This window comes from Spermophilus citellus (assembly GCF_964194105.1).
Source record: "Spermophilus citellus genome assembly, chromosome: 9".
NCBI classification, from domain to species: domain Eukaryota; kingdom Metazoa; phylum Chordata; class Mammalia; order Rodentia; family Sciuridae; genus Spermophilus; species Spermophilus citellus.
The window spans coordinates 125,393,333-125,413,021 of NC_138191.1; the positions used below are offsets into that span (position 1 = coordinate 125,393,333).

The window sequence follows — 19,689 nt, forward strand, 5'->3', positions numbered from 1 at the left end:
GCTCTAATATTTATTTACATGCCGTTCAGACTCTTATTTATCAAGGTATCGCTGCCAGCTGTGCGTGGGCTAATTGATCTTAATGTGCCACCTCCCGGTTCCCACGGTGATGCCTTCGTGGTGGCGGAGCCAGAGCTGCTCAGAGCAGGGAAACTGAGGACCCAGGGACCGCGTGGCGCAGAGGGCCGGGGAGTGCGCCGTCGGGGCGTGGAGGGTGCTGGGAGCGCACTGGGGACCCGAGGAGTGCGGGGCGGGGTGGCGGAGCTAGAGCAGCTAGAGCAGGTGTGTGTGTTTGGTGGGGGGCAGTTTGCCAGCCCCCAAGGGGCTGTTCAGGGAACCTGGGTGTTTGATGTTTTCCCGTCTTGTCTAGCTGTCTTTCTCTCTCTCTCTGCAGAGCTGGAATGGAACCCTTGGCCTCACGCGAGCAAGGCAAGCGCTCTACTACTGAGCCCCAACTTGAGTGGGATCCTGCAGGGAGGTTTGGATCCCCTGCACTCGGGTCTGGTGCAGGCTACTGAAGGCTGTTGAGCCTCTCCCCGCCCCACCCGCATAGGCAGCCTCGCCTCACCTGGTTCTCCCAGCCTCAGCAGCCGCAGCTGAAGCTGGAGGGAGAGGTTTAATTGGCAGGCTTTTGGGTTAAGGAGAAATACCGCTTTGCTGGGGTGGGGACTAGTCGATGGAGGGGGAAGGGGGTTGGAAAAATACTGAGAGAACCGGCAAATACAGCTAGGCAACAACAGGATATGGAGGCCGCAGGAACGCAGGAGGAAGGGAGAGGGGCCTTGCCAGGCTGGCTTGTGCCACTGCCTAGCAGAGGCCCTCATCCCCCCTCCATGCTGGGGACCACCCAGCCTCCCTGCATCTGCACAGGGCTTATCTGGGACATTTATTCATTTAATTTTATTACTGTACTGTGGGTACAGTGTCTGCCAACTCTAAGGCCTTGTCAGTGTTACCCCGAAAGTCCCCTCTCTAGGCTGGGAGTTACAGCATAATGAAACCCAGAGAACTCTGCCCTGTCCCTCACTTAGTAATGACTGACCTGAAGGCCTCTGGGCAAGGGTCTCCTGGGACCACCATGCCTCAGCTGGGCCAAGCACAGACAACCCTGGTGAGGTAGGTGTGGTGGTTTTCTGGGTGGGAAACCAGGATACTGAGAGGTGAAGGGAGGTGCCCAGCGTGGGGGCGGGGGCAGATGCTGGCTGGTGGCTGGTCTGGCAGTTACTGCATTTTCCACTGTCTGGGGCTCAACCTCTGATGGTGGTTGTAATTTTGTTGGGTCCCTTTGCCTGGAGGGACATTTTCCTGGAAGTCACAGAGCTTACTAGAACTGAATCCAGGGATCTGCCTGGTTGGGGTTGTGGCCTGGGGATGGCTGTCGGCTCTGTATGTTCCTGGGTTCGCAGAGCTCATTGCTCAATCCTAGGACCAGATGCCCCCATGCTAGATCCTAGCTCCTGGAAACTGGCGCCTTTGGCCCAAGAGAAGATTCCTGACTCTGGGAGAGGTGACACAACCTCAGAGGGAGCTGGGGGAAATCCTTGCCACCCCTTTGTCTTTGAATGTTCTGGATATAGAACGACAATGCTGAGCTCATGGCCTGAGAGTTGGAGGGAACCCTTGGGAGTCGTCCGGTTCTCTGCCATCTTGTAACAAATGGGGAAACTGAGGCCCACGGAGGGGAAGGGTCTTGCCTACGGGCAAACAATTGGAGCACCTGAAATAATTTGGGCCTTCACTGAATGATGGCAGGGAGGCAGGAATGGCGTCTCTTCATCTTATTGCAGTTTGGGGGATCTGGGGGTGGGCATGTGTGCGCTTATCTCCCATCTGTGCCAGCGTCTCTCCAGCTCACTCCTTCCCACTCCCCCAGCCCAAGTGGCTAGCTTGTGTGATGACCCTTCTGAAATGTCCTTTCTGGCCCTCACCTTTACCTGCATGCACTCACATTTCATGGTGGCTCACCTTTAGACCCCATGAAGGCATTTTTGGGGGGACCTGAGTGACCTTGGTCCAGGCCCCATCCTCCCTGGGCCTCAGCATCTCCAGCTGTAAGGTGGAGATGGGGTGGGCATTTGGAGGTTTCTAAGCATCCTTTCCAGCTCTGACATCTAGGGACTGCCCACAGCTGATTCGTGGGTCCTCTAGGCCAGGGCCCATCTGCTGCTTCCTCTGCTTGGGGCAGCAGTGGGAGCAGTACTGGGCCCCAGTGAGCAGCCGAAAGACAGGAAGATTTGTCACCGATTCTCCTCATGTGTCCTAAGCATCCTAGTCTCCAGCTGCCTTCCTGGGGAGGGACAGGAAGAGTTGGGCTATATTTGTCTTCTTGGGATGGGGTGGGGAGGGGGGACTTGGGCAAGGGGAGAGCGAGCCTGCAGGCCCAGCAGCTGAGCAGGGAAGAGAAGTTCTTTCTTTAACTCAGGCAAAAAATGAAAAGCTCAGTCATTGAAGCTCCCCTTCCCTTCCCTCCTTGGCCCCATTAGCCTCTGCTGGGAGTACCCAGCACACAGTAGGTGTGGAGTGAGTCACAGACAGAGTGAATGAATGGAGAATGCCTTGAAGTAAAGGGACCTGGGTTTGAGTCCTCCCCCACCAGTTTCTAGCTGGTGACCTTGGGCAGATTGCTTGATGTCTTTGAACTTCAGGTTCCCCATCTGTCCCACCCAAATGATACTTCAAGAGATGTGAGGAGGAAATGAGAGGAATCAATGCAAAGGCCTTAGAATCCGGTCTGACATTTAGGACTCCTCCAATGGTAACTTCTGGTTATTTTTACTAAAGATAGAATGGCTGGGTCAGCCTCTAACTGTGCACTCGGGCATACATTTCCTGAGCATCTAAGGTGTTCCAGGCACTGCAGATGGCCTAGAGATGAGGGAGACACCATCTCTGCTCTCTGGCCTCTCATAATCTGATGGAGGAGACTCACGGCCACACAGCCCTGAAATAGCACTGAATGGCCTCCCGGTAGCCATTATGGAGAGTACAAAGGGGCAGAGTCTGGACAGGACCAATCTGCTCTGCAGCGGCAGGTCAGGGGAGGCTTCCTGAAAGAGGTGGGCTGTAACTGTACTTGGAAGGATGCCAAGTTTGCCCTTGGGAATGCCCCTTATAGGGAAAGAAAGGTGCAGAGACTTGAACTGCTTGTCTGGGGGACACTGAGAATCTAGTCTGTGCTCCTGTGTCACCTTGTCAGGAGGTGCTCTCTCCTAGCCCTGGATTAACAGCACCCTGTCCACTCTCACTCCCTCTCCCTAACACTGCTTCAGTTTTTCTGCCTGTCATCTTGGCCTGGTGTTGGCCCTAAGTTCATGTTTCTCTCTCTACTAGAACATCAGCCCTACGAGGGCAGTGTAGTGGGGCCAATCTTGTTCCCCCGAGCAAATACGTTGCAATTCTAGCCCCTAGGACCTCTGAATATGACCTTATTTGGAGATGGGTTGTTTAAAGAGGTAATAAGCCAAAATAAGGCCATCCGGGTAGCCCTAACTAAATAGGACTGATGTCCTTATAAAAAAGGGGAGATGGGCATGAACATGGGGAAGAGGCCACATGAAGACCAGAGACCTGCTGCCACAAGCCAAGGAGCTGCCAGAGGCTGGGAGAGAGGCCTGGCACAGATGCCTCTCTCATAGCCTTCAGAAGGAACCTGGCAACACCTTGATCTTGAACTTCGGGCCTCTGGAACTGTGAGACAATAAATGCCTACCGTTTATAAGCCCCTGGTCCTTTGTTATGGGAACCCTAGCAGATGAATACAGGCAGAGACTTTGATTTGTTCTTTGTTGCATCCCAGAGTCTAGAACAAGGCCTGGGGTTTAGAAGTAACTCTGCTCAGAGCTCTGGAAGGAATGGATATTGGCGTGACACGGAGGAAGAGAAAGAAGGAACCTGAAAATCTAGTTTGGGCAAAATGGTGAAAAGAATCTTATATGTCAAGCCAAGTTTGGGAGGCAGGCAGGCAGCGAGGAGCCCCTGGAGGTATTTTAGAGGATTCCCCTGGAGGTGCAGAGGCCCACTTGGAGGCAGGGAGGACAGGGCAGGGGTTAAACAGTACAAGAGAGCAGTGACGAGGACAGGGTGATGAGATGACAGTGCAAATGGAGGGAGACCTGCCAAGCAAAGGGTGGTGCGGGGAGGGGAGCTGGAGGACTTCATTCCTTACAGGTCTCCCCTGCACCCTTTCTCTTCCTGTCCAAACCTCACCTCTCTTTCACCTGATCTGCAAAGCTCACAGTATCTGGGGTCATATCAGATACCCTTGTGGGAGGGTGGGAAAAGGGGCTGTCCCCAAACCAATCATGCACAGTGCTCCAGAAGGGCTGCCCCCAAGGGTGCAGATGGAGGAGGCAGAGCCCTATTTGGGAAAACCCCTATCTGAGGGAGGAGGTAAGATCTCTGACTTTGGAGAACCTCCAATCTGGTGGGGGTGGGACCTGCGTTGGAAAAAGACCGGCAAGTGCAATTAGGAGCACCCGCCCGGTCTGATGGGGAGACAGACCACAGATGCACGCATTAGTAAAATATGCCACAAGAAGTTGCCACGTCGTGGAGGTCTGGGAAGACTTCCTGAAAGAAGTGGGTTTTGCATGAGGTTATGGGGTGTGTGCCAATATGGCAGAGAGGAGGAGGAGCAGGGAGGAGCCAAGCACGGAAGGACCAAATGGTCACCTTCTCTTTTCTAGACAGGTGAGCCAGCCTGGTTGTCTGGACACACGCCGAATATGTGACAGCCTTTCAGTGGGCTTCTTGGCCATCATGAAGCACCCGTTTTTAGCAAAGAAAAAAGACTGTTGGCAGGGGACAGGAATAGCTTCCAAAGCTTCTCCTTCTTGAGCTCCTGGTTCCCCACTTCTGCTGTGAGGGACCCTGGGTGCGGAAGGCAGAACACACCCACAGCGCCCTCTGCTGGAGAGGCAGAGCCTCACTGTGCCCTTGAGTGCCAGCCTAATCCAAGCAAATAGCTCCTGCTTTCCTGCCCTGGGGAAGCCCCAGAATCTGAAGCCCCCAATGCAGGGTAGGCAGAGATTGGGTCAGTACCTGGGAGGGCCCTATCTGCCATCTGGAGGATCTGGGACCCTGAGAATTATTCAGTTTAGGATGTCTGAACTAGTCCTGCAGCCATCTGATTGGGGATTAGGTCCCGGTCCTAGGTATCACCTCCCCCAGGCTAGGGAAGGACTTTTCCCAGCAGGTGTCACCCTAGATGCCCCCATATTTCCGTGTATCATGGAGGAGGTGTGCCCCTTCTTCCTCTAAGGCCCTGGATCTGGGGCAGATGAACTTTGGGTATGGGTGTCTGGATGCTTCCGGGAGGGATTCATGACTGGGAAATTCCAGGTGGTATTCCGAGGGAACGAGAGCAACTGTGTCTCAATGCAGAACGAGAGAGCTGGCAGAGTGGGGCTGGGGATCAACTCGGTATTTTCTTCCCTGATCAGACCAGAATAAAGATGAACTGAGCCCAGGGGAGCTCAGGTTTCCTAGGAGGGCAAACAGTGCCTTGGGGGCAAACTGGCTGCCACAGGAGAGAGGACCTAGGAGACCCAGAAACCCAGCCACCGGGCTCTCTTCATTCTCCCCCTCAGAATTCCTGGAGCGAACCCAGGAGTCCTGAACCCCTGCTTTCCTTGGCATGTATTTCCCTGGATGAAGGGTGAGGAGCCCCTTACTGCTATTCCAGACACACCACATGTGCATGCGCGCACGCGTGTGCTCACACACACACACACACACACACACACACACATACACACACACACCTGGCTTTTACAGGAGGCACAATGGGGGATGAGAGCAAAGAAGCACATTTTCTCCCAGAGTCAGAGGCAGTGTCTGGCTCACAAGTCAGGTAGGTGCCAGGGGCCCTTCAAGTCTCCCTGTAGCCTGGAGCACCAATGGGAACGGTGAAAAGGCTCGTCTATCTCAGGATGAGCCCGCGGCCCTGCTGATCTCCACCAGGCCATGGCGGGGAGCAGGGTTCTACTGACCCTTTAAATCTCAGCCCGTTGGCATTTTTCATCAGCCCTGTTAGGGGCTCTTAGCATATCACAGAAACGTTTCTGATCTATTGGATTCATTCATCTGGCAGCTCACTCAGGCTGCAGGGACCTGCTCACCTTGTGTGCCTGTGGCAGGCCAGAAGCACCAAGGAATCGATGCCCCTGAGTGGCTCACAGCCAGTGACTGAGTGGAGTTGGTGTGCACATGCCCCGCTCCTCTGTGAGCTTTGAGATGTGCTTCTACCTGGACTCTTAGAGCTCCTGTTTGGAGGAGGGTCCCCGCCCACAGCACTAACCAGCTTAGTAAGTTTCCTTGGGTCAGTGTCCTTCCCTAAGGGCATTTCCTGAGATCCCCAATTAGACTGTTTGCACTGAATCCTTGTCTCAGGCTCTGCTTCTGGGCAAATCACCATGACCAACTTGTCCTGGTTTGTCCAGGACTGTTCTAGCCTTAAAACTTTCCTGGCACCCTCCCTCAATCCTGGGCAAACTGGAACCATTGGCCACCTTAGGAGGAACCCAAACAAGAGAGAGATGATTCACTAAGCGAGGCAAGCAGACTCCTGAACTGTTAGTTTGGAAGCCAAGGATTATGGGCTTTGAGAACAAAAGAGAAGACACAAGTATAATTTTGCCATATGGATGGTTTTTATGTGCTGAAGGCCTACAGGAGAACAGTAGCCACCAGGTACAAGAAGGCATTCCTTTGAGAACAGACGCATGCATAACCTTGGGGCAGGATTTTCTAAGTATGGTGGATGCCCAGGGCCCAGGGCCGATCCCAGGACCTTTGCAACATCCATAATGTAATTGGCTACTGGGTGAGAAGGTGATGCAGATAAGAAGGACGACGTGTTACAGGCACAGTGGGGTCATTACAGGTGAGCAGGCGAAGGGGTGGGCAGCATATTAGAGGCACTTGAGGCTCTGCCAGGGACAAGCACCAGCCATGCCACGGACCTGGGCAAATAGTGAAACCATATGACGTGTCGCCACGGTCAGCGCATTGAGGCGAGGCGCTTTGGCTTGGAAGCAGCTGTAAGCTCGAGACAGCTGGCCCCGAGCCAAGGAGACCTAAGCGGGAAGTCCCACCATCAGGTACCCCAGGAAGGAGGTGCTGTTGAGCGACAGGCAATGGGTTGGGGCAGGGCCGGACACACGAGTCAGGGTGCTCTGTAGCAGGAGGCTGGAAGCCTGGCTGGGTGCTGCTGCTGAGCCCCAGATGGGGTGGGGGGTGGGGGGACTGATCTCTGCAGCTCAGACTACCCCAGCTGCAGATGCCATAGCCCTGCCCTGGTTATTTTTACTCTGGCGTGGCGGAGGATGCTGTTCACAGCTGAGCGATGCATCCTCTGTTTTTGGTTGACTTCTCTAGTCCCTGCTGGGGGGGAAAAGCCCTCTTCCAAGAGTCACAGCCACGAATACGTGCCCTGTTCCCGGGGTGCCAATCCCTTCCCTTTCCCTCCCCAGGGTACTAAGGATATGGAATGTCTTTGGGTCTGGGGTCACCTGGAGATGTTACAATGTGCCAGTCATGAGAGGCGGCAGTGGGAGCCCTAAATGGCGAATGCTGGGGTGTCATGCAGTTCTAACCAGGTGGGTGACGGGGCAGCCAATCACCAGGAGGGGGAGGCACCCAGATGGGGGAAGGCCCCTTTCTTTACTCCTTTTCCTTGGGAGACCCTGACGTAGGAGAGACAGGAAAACAGGAGGAAGCTTGGCTCCCAGATAAGGGTAGGGATAGCAGGGTGCAAGCAGGAGTTAGAGGAAACTTCCAGAAATCTTTACTGCCCTAGGAGAGCCGGGGAAAGAACCCTTTTTCATGCAACTGAAGAGCAGGTGGAAACCCCCAGGAGCTTGTAGTGGCTCCAGCTTCTCCATTCATCAGCCAGAGTAAGTTCCAAAGCAGGTCAAGCGGGACAGTGGACACCGTCCCTTTTGCTCTCACAGGGGGCAGTGGCTGGGAAACAGGCGAAGGCTGGAAACCGAGCGGCCTCTGTATAGCGGCATCAGCCTTCCTAGGCATGGGGCCAGAGTTCCCGGGATCTGGAATCGGTCTCCTCAGCTGAGGGGCCTCAGGTTCAGGGCTCTGCTTCGGGGACCTGCCCGACCTGGACACGAGGGCCTGCGGCGGGAGTTCTACTTGGTCGCCCAATGCCATGGCCGTCAGGGAGTGTCTGAGACTCGGTGGGCTGGCTGCCCGTGCCAGGTGCTTGGGCAGTGCTAGTCTAAGGCTGGACCCACACATGGGGGGACCTCGGGGCTGGGAGCATGGTCCGTCTAGACAACCCGCCTGGAACACCAGGGAGGGGAACCGTGGTCCATGGAGGAGTCTCTTCAAATGCTTCTTGTGCAGCTCTAAAGGGATGGTGACAGCACCTGGGATGCCCACAGTACCCTCTATGCCTGGCAAACAGCAAGCACTCCACAAAGGCTTTTGAATGTCAATGCCAAAGGACCCTGGGGGGATCTAGACCAGCTGAGTACCCTGGGAAGATCCGCATGCTGGGTCACCTCATTGGAAATGGTGCACATGAACTTCACATCCAACCTAAAGAAGTTCTTCCCCAATACTACACTTGCCCTCAGAATGGCCTCTCTTATTCACTTCTCACTCATCCTTTTGCCGTGGGGTCATTACAGATGACATATGGCCACAGAGGAAGCAAGCAATTTGCCAAAAGTCACCCAGCACCCTGATCGTGGGAGTGGGACTAACGCTTAAGTGCCCCACTTCTTGGCTCAGTCCCCCTGAAGGCAGCGTGGGTGGGGGCTGAGCTGGACGCAGACATTGGGCATTTCATCCCTTGGTGTGACCTCAGAAGCAGGGACTAGTTTAATGAACCAAACCAGATTAATCCAATAACCCAGATGACAGGGGCAGTGTTTTCAGCTAGGGGACCTTTGCAGCCTTCTGAGTCTCCCTGCAGGCGCACATCCCCTAACGTTCTCGTCTTTTCCTTGAAGCTGGTCTCATGATCCTCTGCTTGACAATGCTGGAGCAGTTCCTGAGGCTGCGAGAAATCTCAACAACACTGTAGACCTTTCAGAAACTCCTGTCCAGATGTCCCCTGCAGCCCTTGGATTGCTTGAAACCAAGGGGATTTGCTCCTCTGCGCATGTGGTGCTGGGCAGGGGAGCCAAGGGTTGCAGAGATCAGCACTTTGCTGTGTTGCAGAAGCGCTCTGGTGGTCGCTGCAGGGGCAGGGTCTAAGGGGCTCACTGGGGAGGAGGGTGGTGTGCCCACTGCCTTGCTGGGTTTCTGGGTTATTCCTTCCAAGCATCTCATGGTATTAGTTCCATACTGGACAGTGGCTGGCCTGCTCCCAGCCCTGGTCATTGTCCACACCAAGGCCCGCAGACCCAACTCAGTCTCGTGGCAGGGGTTTCCAACCTGGTCATGTTAGAGGAGGAAAGAGGCCCAGGATGCACATACCACTAGTTCAAGGCCACGTAGAGAGTATAGCCAATCCATATTCACTAGGTGGAAGCATCTTGGAGTCAGAAAATCTGGAATGTCAGAGGAGGAAGAAGATCCCCCAGCTCCAGGGAAACCACTGCCCAAACCAGAATCAAAGCTGAGACCTGAGTCTGGGTGTTCCCACTTGCAGACAATTTTCACATTCATGCTAATTCTCGAAGTGGATGCCACCCCTCTCACCTTGCCCAGAAGCTAGGGCAGCTAAGGAAGCAGGGGAGGGGGATTGCAGAGACATGACCCAGCTTGCCTCACTCCTCAAGGCCTCCAGCAAGACAACCTAGAGCCTTTATCCCCCGCTGTGGCTGCAAGGGCCGAGAGGGTCCCTCTTGGGGGATGCTGCAGCATGGCAGGGCGGGGCACCATGTCCTGTGGGCCTGCCTGTTCCCCCTTCACACCAGTGGCACTCTGCTGAGATCCCCCCACCAACCTCGGTTACACACTGGCCCCCCCCCCCCCTGACTCGTCATGAGGCTGGGACTTGTGCCAGAGCCACAAGGCTCCCCATGGGTGACTTTAAGGTCTCTCTGCAGAGGGATGTCTGTAGGACTTCACGCCAGACCCCTGGGAGCCACCCTGGGTGAGGAATTTGATGAGAGACTAATGCTTGGAAATATGTGGGTTATAGGATGGGTGAATTCAGCCTGGGGTCACGCTAATGGGGGCTCCTTGGTGAGGTTGAGACCCACCTTCTGGGGGGAGTCTGTGGGAGTGGCTGTGATTGACACCAGTCATGAGGGACTTTGAGGCTGGGGAACACCAATCCATGGCTATCCCATGGTGGGCCTGGGGTGGGGGAGCCTTCAGGGTCCTATTATTTCCCCAAATAAATCATGCCTCCTAGCCAAAACTGCCATGTCCAAATGCACTACAACTAAGAACCAGTTTGCAGAGTAGGCCCCCCCTCCTCCACAGTGGTTAGAGAGGGACCCACTATCCCGGGTTGTAGTGCACTTGGAGATGCCTCTCTAGCTGCTCAGCACGGGGGATGGAGTTCACTTCCTCCAACTCCTGCAAGTGTATAGATTATTTCAGGTGCTGCCTTAGCTTCTTCACTGATCCCTGTCAGCACGTCTGTCCTTTTTGAACTATTTCTGCACAGATGGAAGCTTCAGTCTAATATTTTGGCTCACAGATAACCTCCCTTGGTACCACCCAACACCTCTTCTTAGACAGGAAGTCACAAATGATCAGAAAACCAGTACTGAAATGTACAGAGGGAGCTTCACCCAAAGAAAAGGCCCTCAAGCAACTCTTTTGCAAAGTCTTGGGAGAGCTGTTTCTCCAGTTGGCTTGGAAGTGGGGTCCTAGACTGTCACCATGGAGACAAGAGCCTGTCCCACAGCATAGACACAGGAGGCCTCTCTGTGCCTAGATGCAGATGGTAGGTCTGGTTATATGTTGCTGGCTTCTCTCATCTCCCCTTTTATTTGGGGGGGGGGGTGCTGCTGTTTCTGCTCTGTGCCCACACAGTCTTCCTCCAGAAAAAAACTCAGGTTTAATTGCATTGCCTCTTGCTATCCCCCCCCAGCACTGCCTGAATGTCTGGGCAGCAAGTAGCATTGAGCCATTTTTAAAGATCTAATCCAGATGCCTCATCTCACCCTCTTATTTTATAGATGAGGAAACTGAGGCCCAGGCAGCGGGCAGGGACTGGCCTGTACTTACAAAGGTGGGTGGTGGCAAAGTTGGGGATTGAACTCAGGCCTCCTGACTGCCAGTCCAGAGCTCTTTCTAGCAAGTAGTATATTGGCTACAGTGTCAAAAAGGTCCCCACTGGGCGGAAACGGCCCACGCCCCCCTGCACCCCTCCCCTCCCCCCACTACACATAATTTGGGTTATAGCAAAGCATATTGAACTCCAGGTTCTCATCCCAGTGCCGCAGGAGTACGAACAGCTGGCGGGCTGCGGCCTTGAGTGTGCCCCGCGTGCGGCCCTCAGGTACTTCCTGCTGCTCCAGCCAGGAATTGGCCTTGGCCGCCACCAACTCCCACTCAATGAAGTAGGAGGCCGAGCTGTGCTCCAGCCAGGCCAGCCCCACCACAGTGGCCCACAGCTTCCCTGCGTGCTCTATCAGCACCTTGGACTCCAAGCTCAGCCTGCTGTCTGCCAGAGGTTCCAGGGAGACACTGTCGCAGGACAGGTGTCGAGGCGAGGGGCTGTTGCACAGCTGGGGACTCAGAGTCTTGGATTCGGGCTGGCGGGCAGTGAGGGACATTCGGTGGCAGTTGAAGGGCGAGGTCCACTTGAGCTTCTCCATGGGGATGTTGATAGCCTCGCAGAAGGCTTGGTTGAGCAGGAAGGCCCCGCAGGCCAGCTGCAGAGACACCTGTGTGGGGAAGCCCTCAGTGGGCCTCAAACTTGTCAGCCCATGGAGTCCCCCGGCCAGGCAAAAGTCTCGCTCCTCCTAGCTCGCCTGCTCCTGTCCACCCTCCTCACCCTGTGGCCCCGGGGGATGTTTGGGAAACTCAGGCCAACTGAGCATCCCCACATCAGTTCCCACAGGGGCCACAGACTGATTCTTTCTAAGGCCAATTCAATGTCTTCCTGCTAAACTTGCCTCTTGATCTGGGTGGGTGGGCCCAGCTTGGCCACTTTGACTGTCCAGGACATCCAGGAGACTCTGGCCTCCTCCTCCCTCTCCGACCCTGCACACTGATCAGTTTCCAATTCCAAGAGGATTCTACCTTCTGAATGGCTCTGCCGTGAACCCTCTGCTTCCCGATGAGCCCCTCTCCCCTCTCTCCCCCTCCCTCCTCAATCCATCTGCCCTGCACCCAGGGGAATCTTCAGAAGGCACAGAGAGCGCATTTTTTTGAATGCTCAGTTCCAAGTTTTCAATTTTCTATTAAAGGAAGTTCAGGAGATGATTCACAAAGCCCCGTGCGACCTGCCCCTGTTGGCCCTGGGCTTTCATCCCCCGCTCCTCTCCCTTCCCTAGCTGCCAAGCTCGCTCTCTCCTCCCCAGGCCGTAGGCTGCAGCTCCTCATTCCTTGGGCTTGGCTTAGCCATGACCTTTTCTGGGAAGTCATGCTTGATCTTGCCACTGCCCCCCTCTCAGGCCTGGGTTGTTACCCCCTGTATTTCCCACCACCAAAATGCCTGGCTTTTCCTCTGGGTCCCCCGGGACTCTCAGCCATGCAGTCCCAGGAAACTAGTTTATCTAGTTGCATTTATCTAGTTCACGGTTGTCAATCCAGGGCCTCACAGTAGCCTGGCTCACTGCTGAGTGCATAAATGCATTTTGAAGGATTCAAAATGACACTGTGCCCTTGGGTGGACAGAGACAAGTGCCGGGCAGCAAGGTGTAAACTGTGCTCCTCCTTTGAACACCCTGTGATTCCCCCAAGTCCTAGAGGCCCAGATAGCCCACCCTAGACCTGGGCTCCTCACCCACTGCAGCATGTGGGGCATCTGCAGAGCCATGTGCTAAACGTGGTGCGTGTCCCTGGGGTGTTAATTTTACTCACTTGTGAGTCATTTCAAGACTTATTTTTATGTACTGAAAAACAGACACACATAGATGGTAAGTAGAATGCAAAATTCCTGTGAATTTTTAGGGTGAAGATAGCAGATTGCATAGAAGTTTTCATGATGCCAGCACTGGCCTCTAGCGACACCCCAGACCACCCCACCACCTGGATGGGAGGACTCATGCTAACTCCCTCTGGCTACTTTGGTGGGGCCCTCTAGTAGGCTCCAGAACTCGGGATCTGAACTCGAAGACAAGGTCTCCTTCTCTCTGGGTGGGGGAAGGATGGTGGAGACACACAGGCGGGGCTGGAGGGTCTCTGAGGCAGGGTGGGGGTACTCACCAGGGGCAAGTAGTCAAAACTCTGGCTCCCCAGGGTGGCCTCTGGAGTCTTGACCAGTGGCTTTCTCAGGAAGCCCTTGGCTGCTCGGGTCAGCAGCCTGGAATTGCTGAGAGTCAGCCTGTGTGGGTAAAGGCAAGTGTCCCCGGCCATCCCATCCCCCAGGACCCACCAGAAGCCTGTGAAAGCCAGAGGCAGAAGGATCCAACAGATGGCCTCCTCCAGCCTCCCTCACTGGACAGCTGGGGAGATGGAGGCCTCAGCGAGTTAGCGGCAGCACAACAAGAACAGGTTCAAGTTCTTTTATGACCCTCTTTTTGTTTTTGGGGGTACCAGGGATTGAACTCAGGGGCACTCGACCACTGAGCCACATCCCCCTATTTTGTATTTTATTTCGAGACAAGGTCTGAGTTGATTAGTGCCTCACTGTTGCTGAGGCTGGCTTTGAACCCATGATCCTCCTGCCTCAGCCTCCTGAGCCACTGGGATTACAGGCATGTGCCACACGCCCGGCCTGTGACCCTCTTTTGATGCTGTAGCCATGACCAGCCCACTGACCAGAAGAATCCCAGGCCAGCCCTCCTGGGGACACGGGTACTCGGAGAGACCATGGGAATGTGAGAGACGCGGTAACAGTGGCTGAGTCAGGCGTGTTGAGGCAGCATGAGCCCTGGAAGACAGCGACCCCTCTGTCTCAGTGTTGGGCTGGACCTGCCTTTGTTCTTTGCAGCCAGGGACAACCCCAGGAAAAGAGGGTGCAGTAGAGCCCCCACCATTTCCCCGTTAGAAATTCTACTTACCTGGACCCAAAGACAGTTTCTGAGGCCTTCAAGGAGGAAAGAGCAGTGGTGGACACGTTGTGCAGGGGACCTGGGGAGCCACAGAATGACAGACTGAGGCCCTGTAGGTGACCTGTCCAACTGCTCACTGCTCAGCTGGGGAAATAGAGGCCCAGAGAGGGGAAGGGACTTGCCTCTATCCCTGTGCCTCCAGAGATCTGAGCTAACCACTAGGCAGGTGCTTCTGAGCCAGCTGGTGAAGAGAAGCCTGGAATATATAAGAAACTGACCTCCAAACGTCCTTGAGGGGTGGACCCTGGCCTATTCTGGGAGCTGTGAAAGCTTCACATCAACGTACCAAATGGGGACAGTGGGTTGACACTCTGCCCCTGCACACTGCTGGAGCGTACTAGGCAGAGTGGGGTGGTACAGTGGCCCCTCAGCTGGAATTGGGAGGCCTGACTCCAGGCCTAGCTCTGTCACCAACTTGCTGTGTAACCTTGGGCTTCACCTCTCCAAGCCTCAGTTTCCCCATCTTTAAACTGGGGATAATCCTCTTCTGCTCTTACAAGGCTATTTGAAGAACCAATAAAGTCCCCAGCACTGGGTTGGTGCTGAGGTCTCCTTCTGCCCAGGACCCATCACGGTCACCGTCTTAATTAGGAGAGCCAGTCGCGGCTGCTCACTCACCTTCCGAAGCAGCGTGCTTATCCCGACCGGGACACAGGATCTCGCCAAGGGACGCAGAGGAGTTTTCCTCCTTGGCTACAATGCAGGAAGCCAGTGAGCCTGGTTGAAAATCCCGACTCCCCCATGGACTAACCACGGGCCCTTGGCCCACTCACTTTCTTTATAAGTTTGGTTGCCAATTGGAGCTAACCCATGTCACCGTGTCATCGTGAGGACTGAAGGAGATGACACCAGCTCATGCTAGTGCCTGGCTAAGTGCTCAGCTGCCCACCCGACAGGGACCGGGGCTTAGTGGCTGGGGGCAGAGGTGGGCATCTCCTCCCAGGGCTGTGCCTCCCTGAGGAGGCGCCAGAACATGGCACGGACTTCCCGAGGGGCTCTGAGTCCCAGTTCCTCACCTGTAAAATGGGGGTAACAACTGCACAGACTATTTTCAAAAACACACAATTAAGGTGATTAGTCTTATAATTGCCATTGCAAGGGTTAATGAGCTGGACCATCCACTCTAAGGGAGTATCCCGGTGACAAAAGCTTCATGGACAAATATGTGCAGCAAAGCTTCTGTCTCCCCAAATGAGACTGTTCACACTATAAGGACCAGGTAGAGTTTTGTGGGTGACCCTGAGAAACCAGCACAAGAGTGAACTAGAGACTAATGGCTGACTCACTGAGGGGACCAGGAGGCAAATAGGATGATGCTCAACCTCATGGCCTCTGGGCCAAACACTGGGTTCAAATCTTGGTGCCTTCACATATCCGCTGTGTGATCTCAAGTGAGTCACTTAACCTCTCTGAACCTCAGTTTCCTCATATCTTAATTGGGAAACAAACAAACCAAAAAGATCCTTCTCAATATGGTTATGAGGAGACCTGGATAGTAACAGTGTCCAGTGCATAGAAAACTCTCCATGTTAGCCATCACCTTCCTTAGGGAGAGAGGGGAGGTGGGGTAGATAAGAGTTCAGAGTTTGAAGAGTGTAAATAGAGGGACAATGGAAAGAAAGGGATTTGTGATTTTGGTCAAAGCCACTGGCCACCAAGAGCTGAACTGTGGAGAAGGAAGGGGTAGATGGGAAATTCCCTGGAGGTTCAGCCTGGCTCTAGGGTGGAGCAGGTGCCCTTGGGGTTTGGAAGCCACAGGGGCCAAGCCCTGGGCCAAATGCTTTAATTTGGAAGAGCAGCTTTGGGTTTCCGTCACCTCCTACAGTGTGGATAGAACATTCTCACAGTCTGGACGACTGAGCTGGTGGCCACAGGGGACCTCTGATGTCCTCCTCATGCATGGCGGAAGGCAGGGCCTCCTCACTGTGCATGTGAGGGTGCCAAGGAGAGGGTTAGGGCTGGCTCAGGCTGCCTATCTGTCTATTAGGTTTCCTGGCATCTAGAGCTGGGGGCGGCCTCAGAGCCTGGAGGGTGGACCAGCCCCTGGGGTTAGTGCCCGTGGGAAGGGGAGACATGCAGGGAGACCCTGTTGCTCCCGGGCACCCTGCGGCCGTCTCCCCAAAGACAGAGCCATGTCAGTGGCGCCGTGCTTGACCCATGTGGAGGCCCTCTGCCCATCTTAGGCCTCAGACAGCCCTGGGAGGCCTGGCCTGGTGCTGACCCTGCCTAAGGAGTCCAGAGCACAGCCTCTGGGGCCTCAGACGTGGGGGTGCAGGAACTTCAGGGGCCTGGGCTTCTGAACATACCCCACGTGGCTCTTACTTAGGGTCTGAAATTTGCAGTCTCCGGCAGCCGAGTCTTCTCTGAGTGTGATCTGGGACTGTCCGAAGCCAGTAGAAGCGCCTCTCCACTGTCGGGAAAGGCTGATCATCCGCAACGGGGCACCTTCATGGAGCACAAGGAGAAGGATCAGTGGTGCACATGTGCTGGTCCTGTCTCCTTCCCAAAGGCTGCAGAGACAACTCTGGCTTCCACTCACAATGATCCCAAAGCAGGAGAGCAGAGTACAAGGCCAAACCATAAGCTCTGGAGTGAAAAAAAGACCTGGGTTGGAACCTTAGCCCTTCCTAGCCAGATGGGATGTGGTCCACTCTGACCCTTAGATTCCCTACCTGGAGAATGGGAATAACCATCTCTGCGTGGCCAGGTGGATACCACTGCTGAGATGATGTGGGTGAAACAGCAAGGTTTCCAGGAAGTTAAAGGGCTGGTTTTCTCCAGACCACACCATTCTCCTCCTCCCACCTCAGTCCATGAGCATACTAAGGGCTCTCAGAGGGTCTGCCGCAGAGAATGTTCTTGGTCACTAAGTATACTTCCTGACCTGGGACTTCCCATTTTTGTGTCAAATGGATATTCGCAAGATGAGAAACTAGAGTTTGAATTTTTCAGAACACACACCCGTGGGGAGGTGCTGGTCCAGGCCTAGGGAGCTCTGGGACTTGGGTTAAGATGCGGGCCAGATCCTTGACCTTCGGGCTGCACCGGGCATGTTAGCAGCCCAGTGGGAGATGGGCGGGAGTGAGAGGCATCCTAGCAACATGAAGGGACATGCAGTGGCCACAGCCTGCCATCCACGGCTGCTGACCCACGCCTGAGATGGCAGCAATCAGCAGTGATGGAGGGATGGGTGACTGATCATTTAGGTACCATAGATGAGAAAAGGGAACAGGGACAGGAGGAGGGAGAAAGGGCCCATTTTGTTTCAAACACTTTTTTTTTTTTTTTTTTTTTTTTGCAGTTCTGTGTTTTTTTTTTTTTTTTTAAAGGAACTGCAAAGAACAGGAAAATGAAATCCAGTAAAGAAGCAGCACAGAGTTCAGAAACACGAAAAGTATCTCATAAAAAAATTAAAGGAATGCCCCAGAGAGAGTCTTTTCTCCTCTACTAGGTGGGCAGAGTTTAGAAAGGTAAGCAGTACTCAGTGCTGGAGAGGAGGGGTGGGAAGGAACCTGGGGGGTGATGGGCAGTGTGGTAATGTACACAAGGATTTTAGATGGGCACTCTTGCCACGGAAGGCCTACTTGTCAGACAGGTGCACCAAGATGTTCTTTGCAGTAGAATTTCCAGTCACCAATGAGAAGTCAACCAAAGGTCTAAATAGGCTCAAAATGTGACAGATCTTAAAAGGCAATGAGAAGAGACTCTGGAGCCAGGGCACTGGATTCAAAGCCTGGTTTTGCTTGTCACTCTGTGTGACCTCAGGCAAGTTCCTTAACCACCCCCTGCCCCTATGTCCCATCTATAAAATGCTAGTAATACAATTACTCTGTTTAATGTTAATCTTTTCTTCCTGCTCTTCCTCCCTGCTCTGTTCATAGTTGCTCTCATTATATCAAAGAAGACATTTGGTATTTGTTTTTTAGGGATTGGCATTAAACAGAGACATGAGATGGGAGGGAAAGGGAGAGAAAAGGGAAATTGCATGGAAATGAAGGGAGACCCTCATTGCTATACAAAATTACATATAAGAGGTTGTGAGGGGAATGGGAAAATAAACAAGGAGAGAAATGAATTACAGTAGATGGGGTAGAGAGAGAAGATGGGAGGGGAGGGGAGGGGGGATAGTAGGGGATAGGAAAGGTAGCAGAATACAACAATTACTAATAGGGCATTATGTAAAATTGTGGATGTGTAACCGACGTGATTCTGCAATCTGCATTTGGGGTAAAATTGGGGGTTCATAACACACTTCAATCTAATGTATGAAATATGATATGTCAAGAGCTTTGTAATGTTGTGAACAACCAATAAAAAAAATAAATCTATATATAGGGAAAAAAAACAATGACTCTGCGGAATTATCTTATGAGAGTTAAATGATTTAGAATATATACAAAGCACTTTTGGATGCTTTCTGATTAGCTATTATTTTAAAATATTTTTAAATTTTAGATGGATGTAATAACTTTATTTATTTAATGTGGTGCTGAGGATCAAACCCAGTGCCTCACACTCTACCACTGAGCCACAACCCCACCCCCTAATTGGCTATTTGGATGATAGCTGATCATCAAATCACATTCTGCTGCTGTAGAATATGCTACGACTATTAAAATGAGCACCTAGATTCCCCTTCGTAGACAGATTTTTACATACCCAGCTTTTGTAAAATACAGCACATATCAAAATGTTCCCATCATTGTAACATTATCTGTCTTTTGATTTCTCTACGTGTAGATACCCATCAAGAGAAAGTTATTTTATCTTTCTATACTTGGGAATTTTTTTTTTTAAAGAGAGAGTGACAGAGGAGAGAGAGAGAGAGAGAGAGAGAGAGAGAGAGAGAGAGAGAGAGAATTTTTTTAATATCTATTTTTTAGTTCTCGGCGGACACAACATCTTTGTTGGTATGTGGTGCTGAGGATCGAACCCGGGCTGCACGCATGCCGCATGCCAGGCGAGTGCGCTACCGCTTGAGCCACATCCCCAGCCCTACTTGGGAATTTTCTACAAGAACAACATAGCATTGCTCCCCCTTTTTTGGGGGTAACACAGTAAAGTAATTTTCATTTGGTGGGAAAAGTGAGTAGGATGGAGACTGATGTGTCCCCTGTCAGGTGGAGGGTGGACCATGGGTGCTGGGAGCTTCCTGCTTCTAGGCCCTGCCCTGCGTCTCGTCTCCCTGCAGGTCTGTGCTCCTTTGTGTCTCAACCCCTCCTCCAGTCCCTGGGGTTGGGTGGCCTCAGCAGTGCCCGGCCGCCAGTCTCCTTACCGGAATTGGGATACTCCACTCCCAGGGGTAGGTACCGGCTCTTGCTCACGTCCACGGGCACGAAGGCTGTGTATTTGCTGATGACATTGCAGGCCCTGCTGGTGTGCACAGCGTTCACTTGGTAGCGGCGATGGGACCCTGCAGGGGAGGAACCGGAGTCACTGCTTGGTCTTGGGAAGTCCTGCAGGACAGAGAAGCTCTGAAAGCTAAAAAAGAGGGCTCCTCCACTGTGGTCCCCATCTTTGGGATGAAATAGGCGTTTAAAATCAA

The 19,689-nt window shown here is 53.4% G+C and overlaps 1 protein-coding gene across 1 annotated transcript in view; it reads right to left on the minus strand.

Moving 5' to 3' along the window:
* Positions 1 to 11,303: 11,303 nt before the first annotated feature.
* VWA5B1 (von Willebrand factor A domain containing 5B1) overlaps positions 11,304 to 19,689 on the minus strand; it is a gene marked incomplete at its 3' end in the record, with an annotated part of 52,753 nt that continues 44,367 nt past the window's right edge. Inside the window, exons 17-22 of the mRNA XM_081308534.1 lie at positions 19,420 to 19,557; positions 16,467 to 16,589; positions 14,763 to 14,837; positions 14,094 to 14,163; positions 13,297 to 13,414; positions 11,304 to 11,810 (exon numbers count right to left, since the gene is read on the minus strand). Of these exons, the coding sequence (XP_081164660.1) occupies positions 11,304 to 11,810; positions 13,297 to 13,414; positions 14,094 to 14,163; positions 14,763 to 14,837; positions 16,467 to 16,589; positions 19,420 to 19,557 (1,031 nt within the window). The remainder of the gene's footprint in view (positions 11,811 to 13,296; positions 13,415 to 14,093; positions 14,164 to 14,762; positions 14,838 to 16,466; positions 16,590 to 19,419; positions 19,558 to 19,689) is intronic.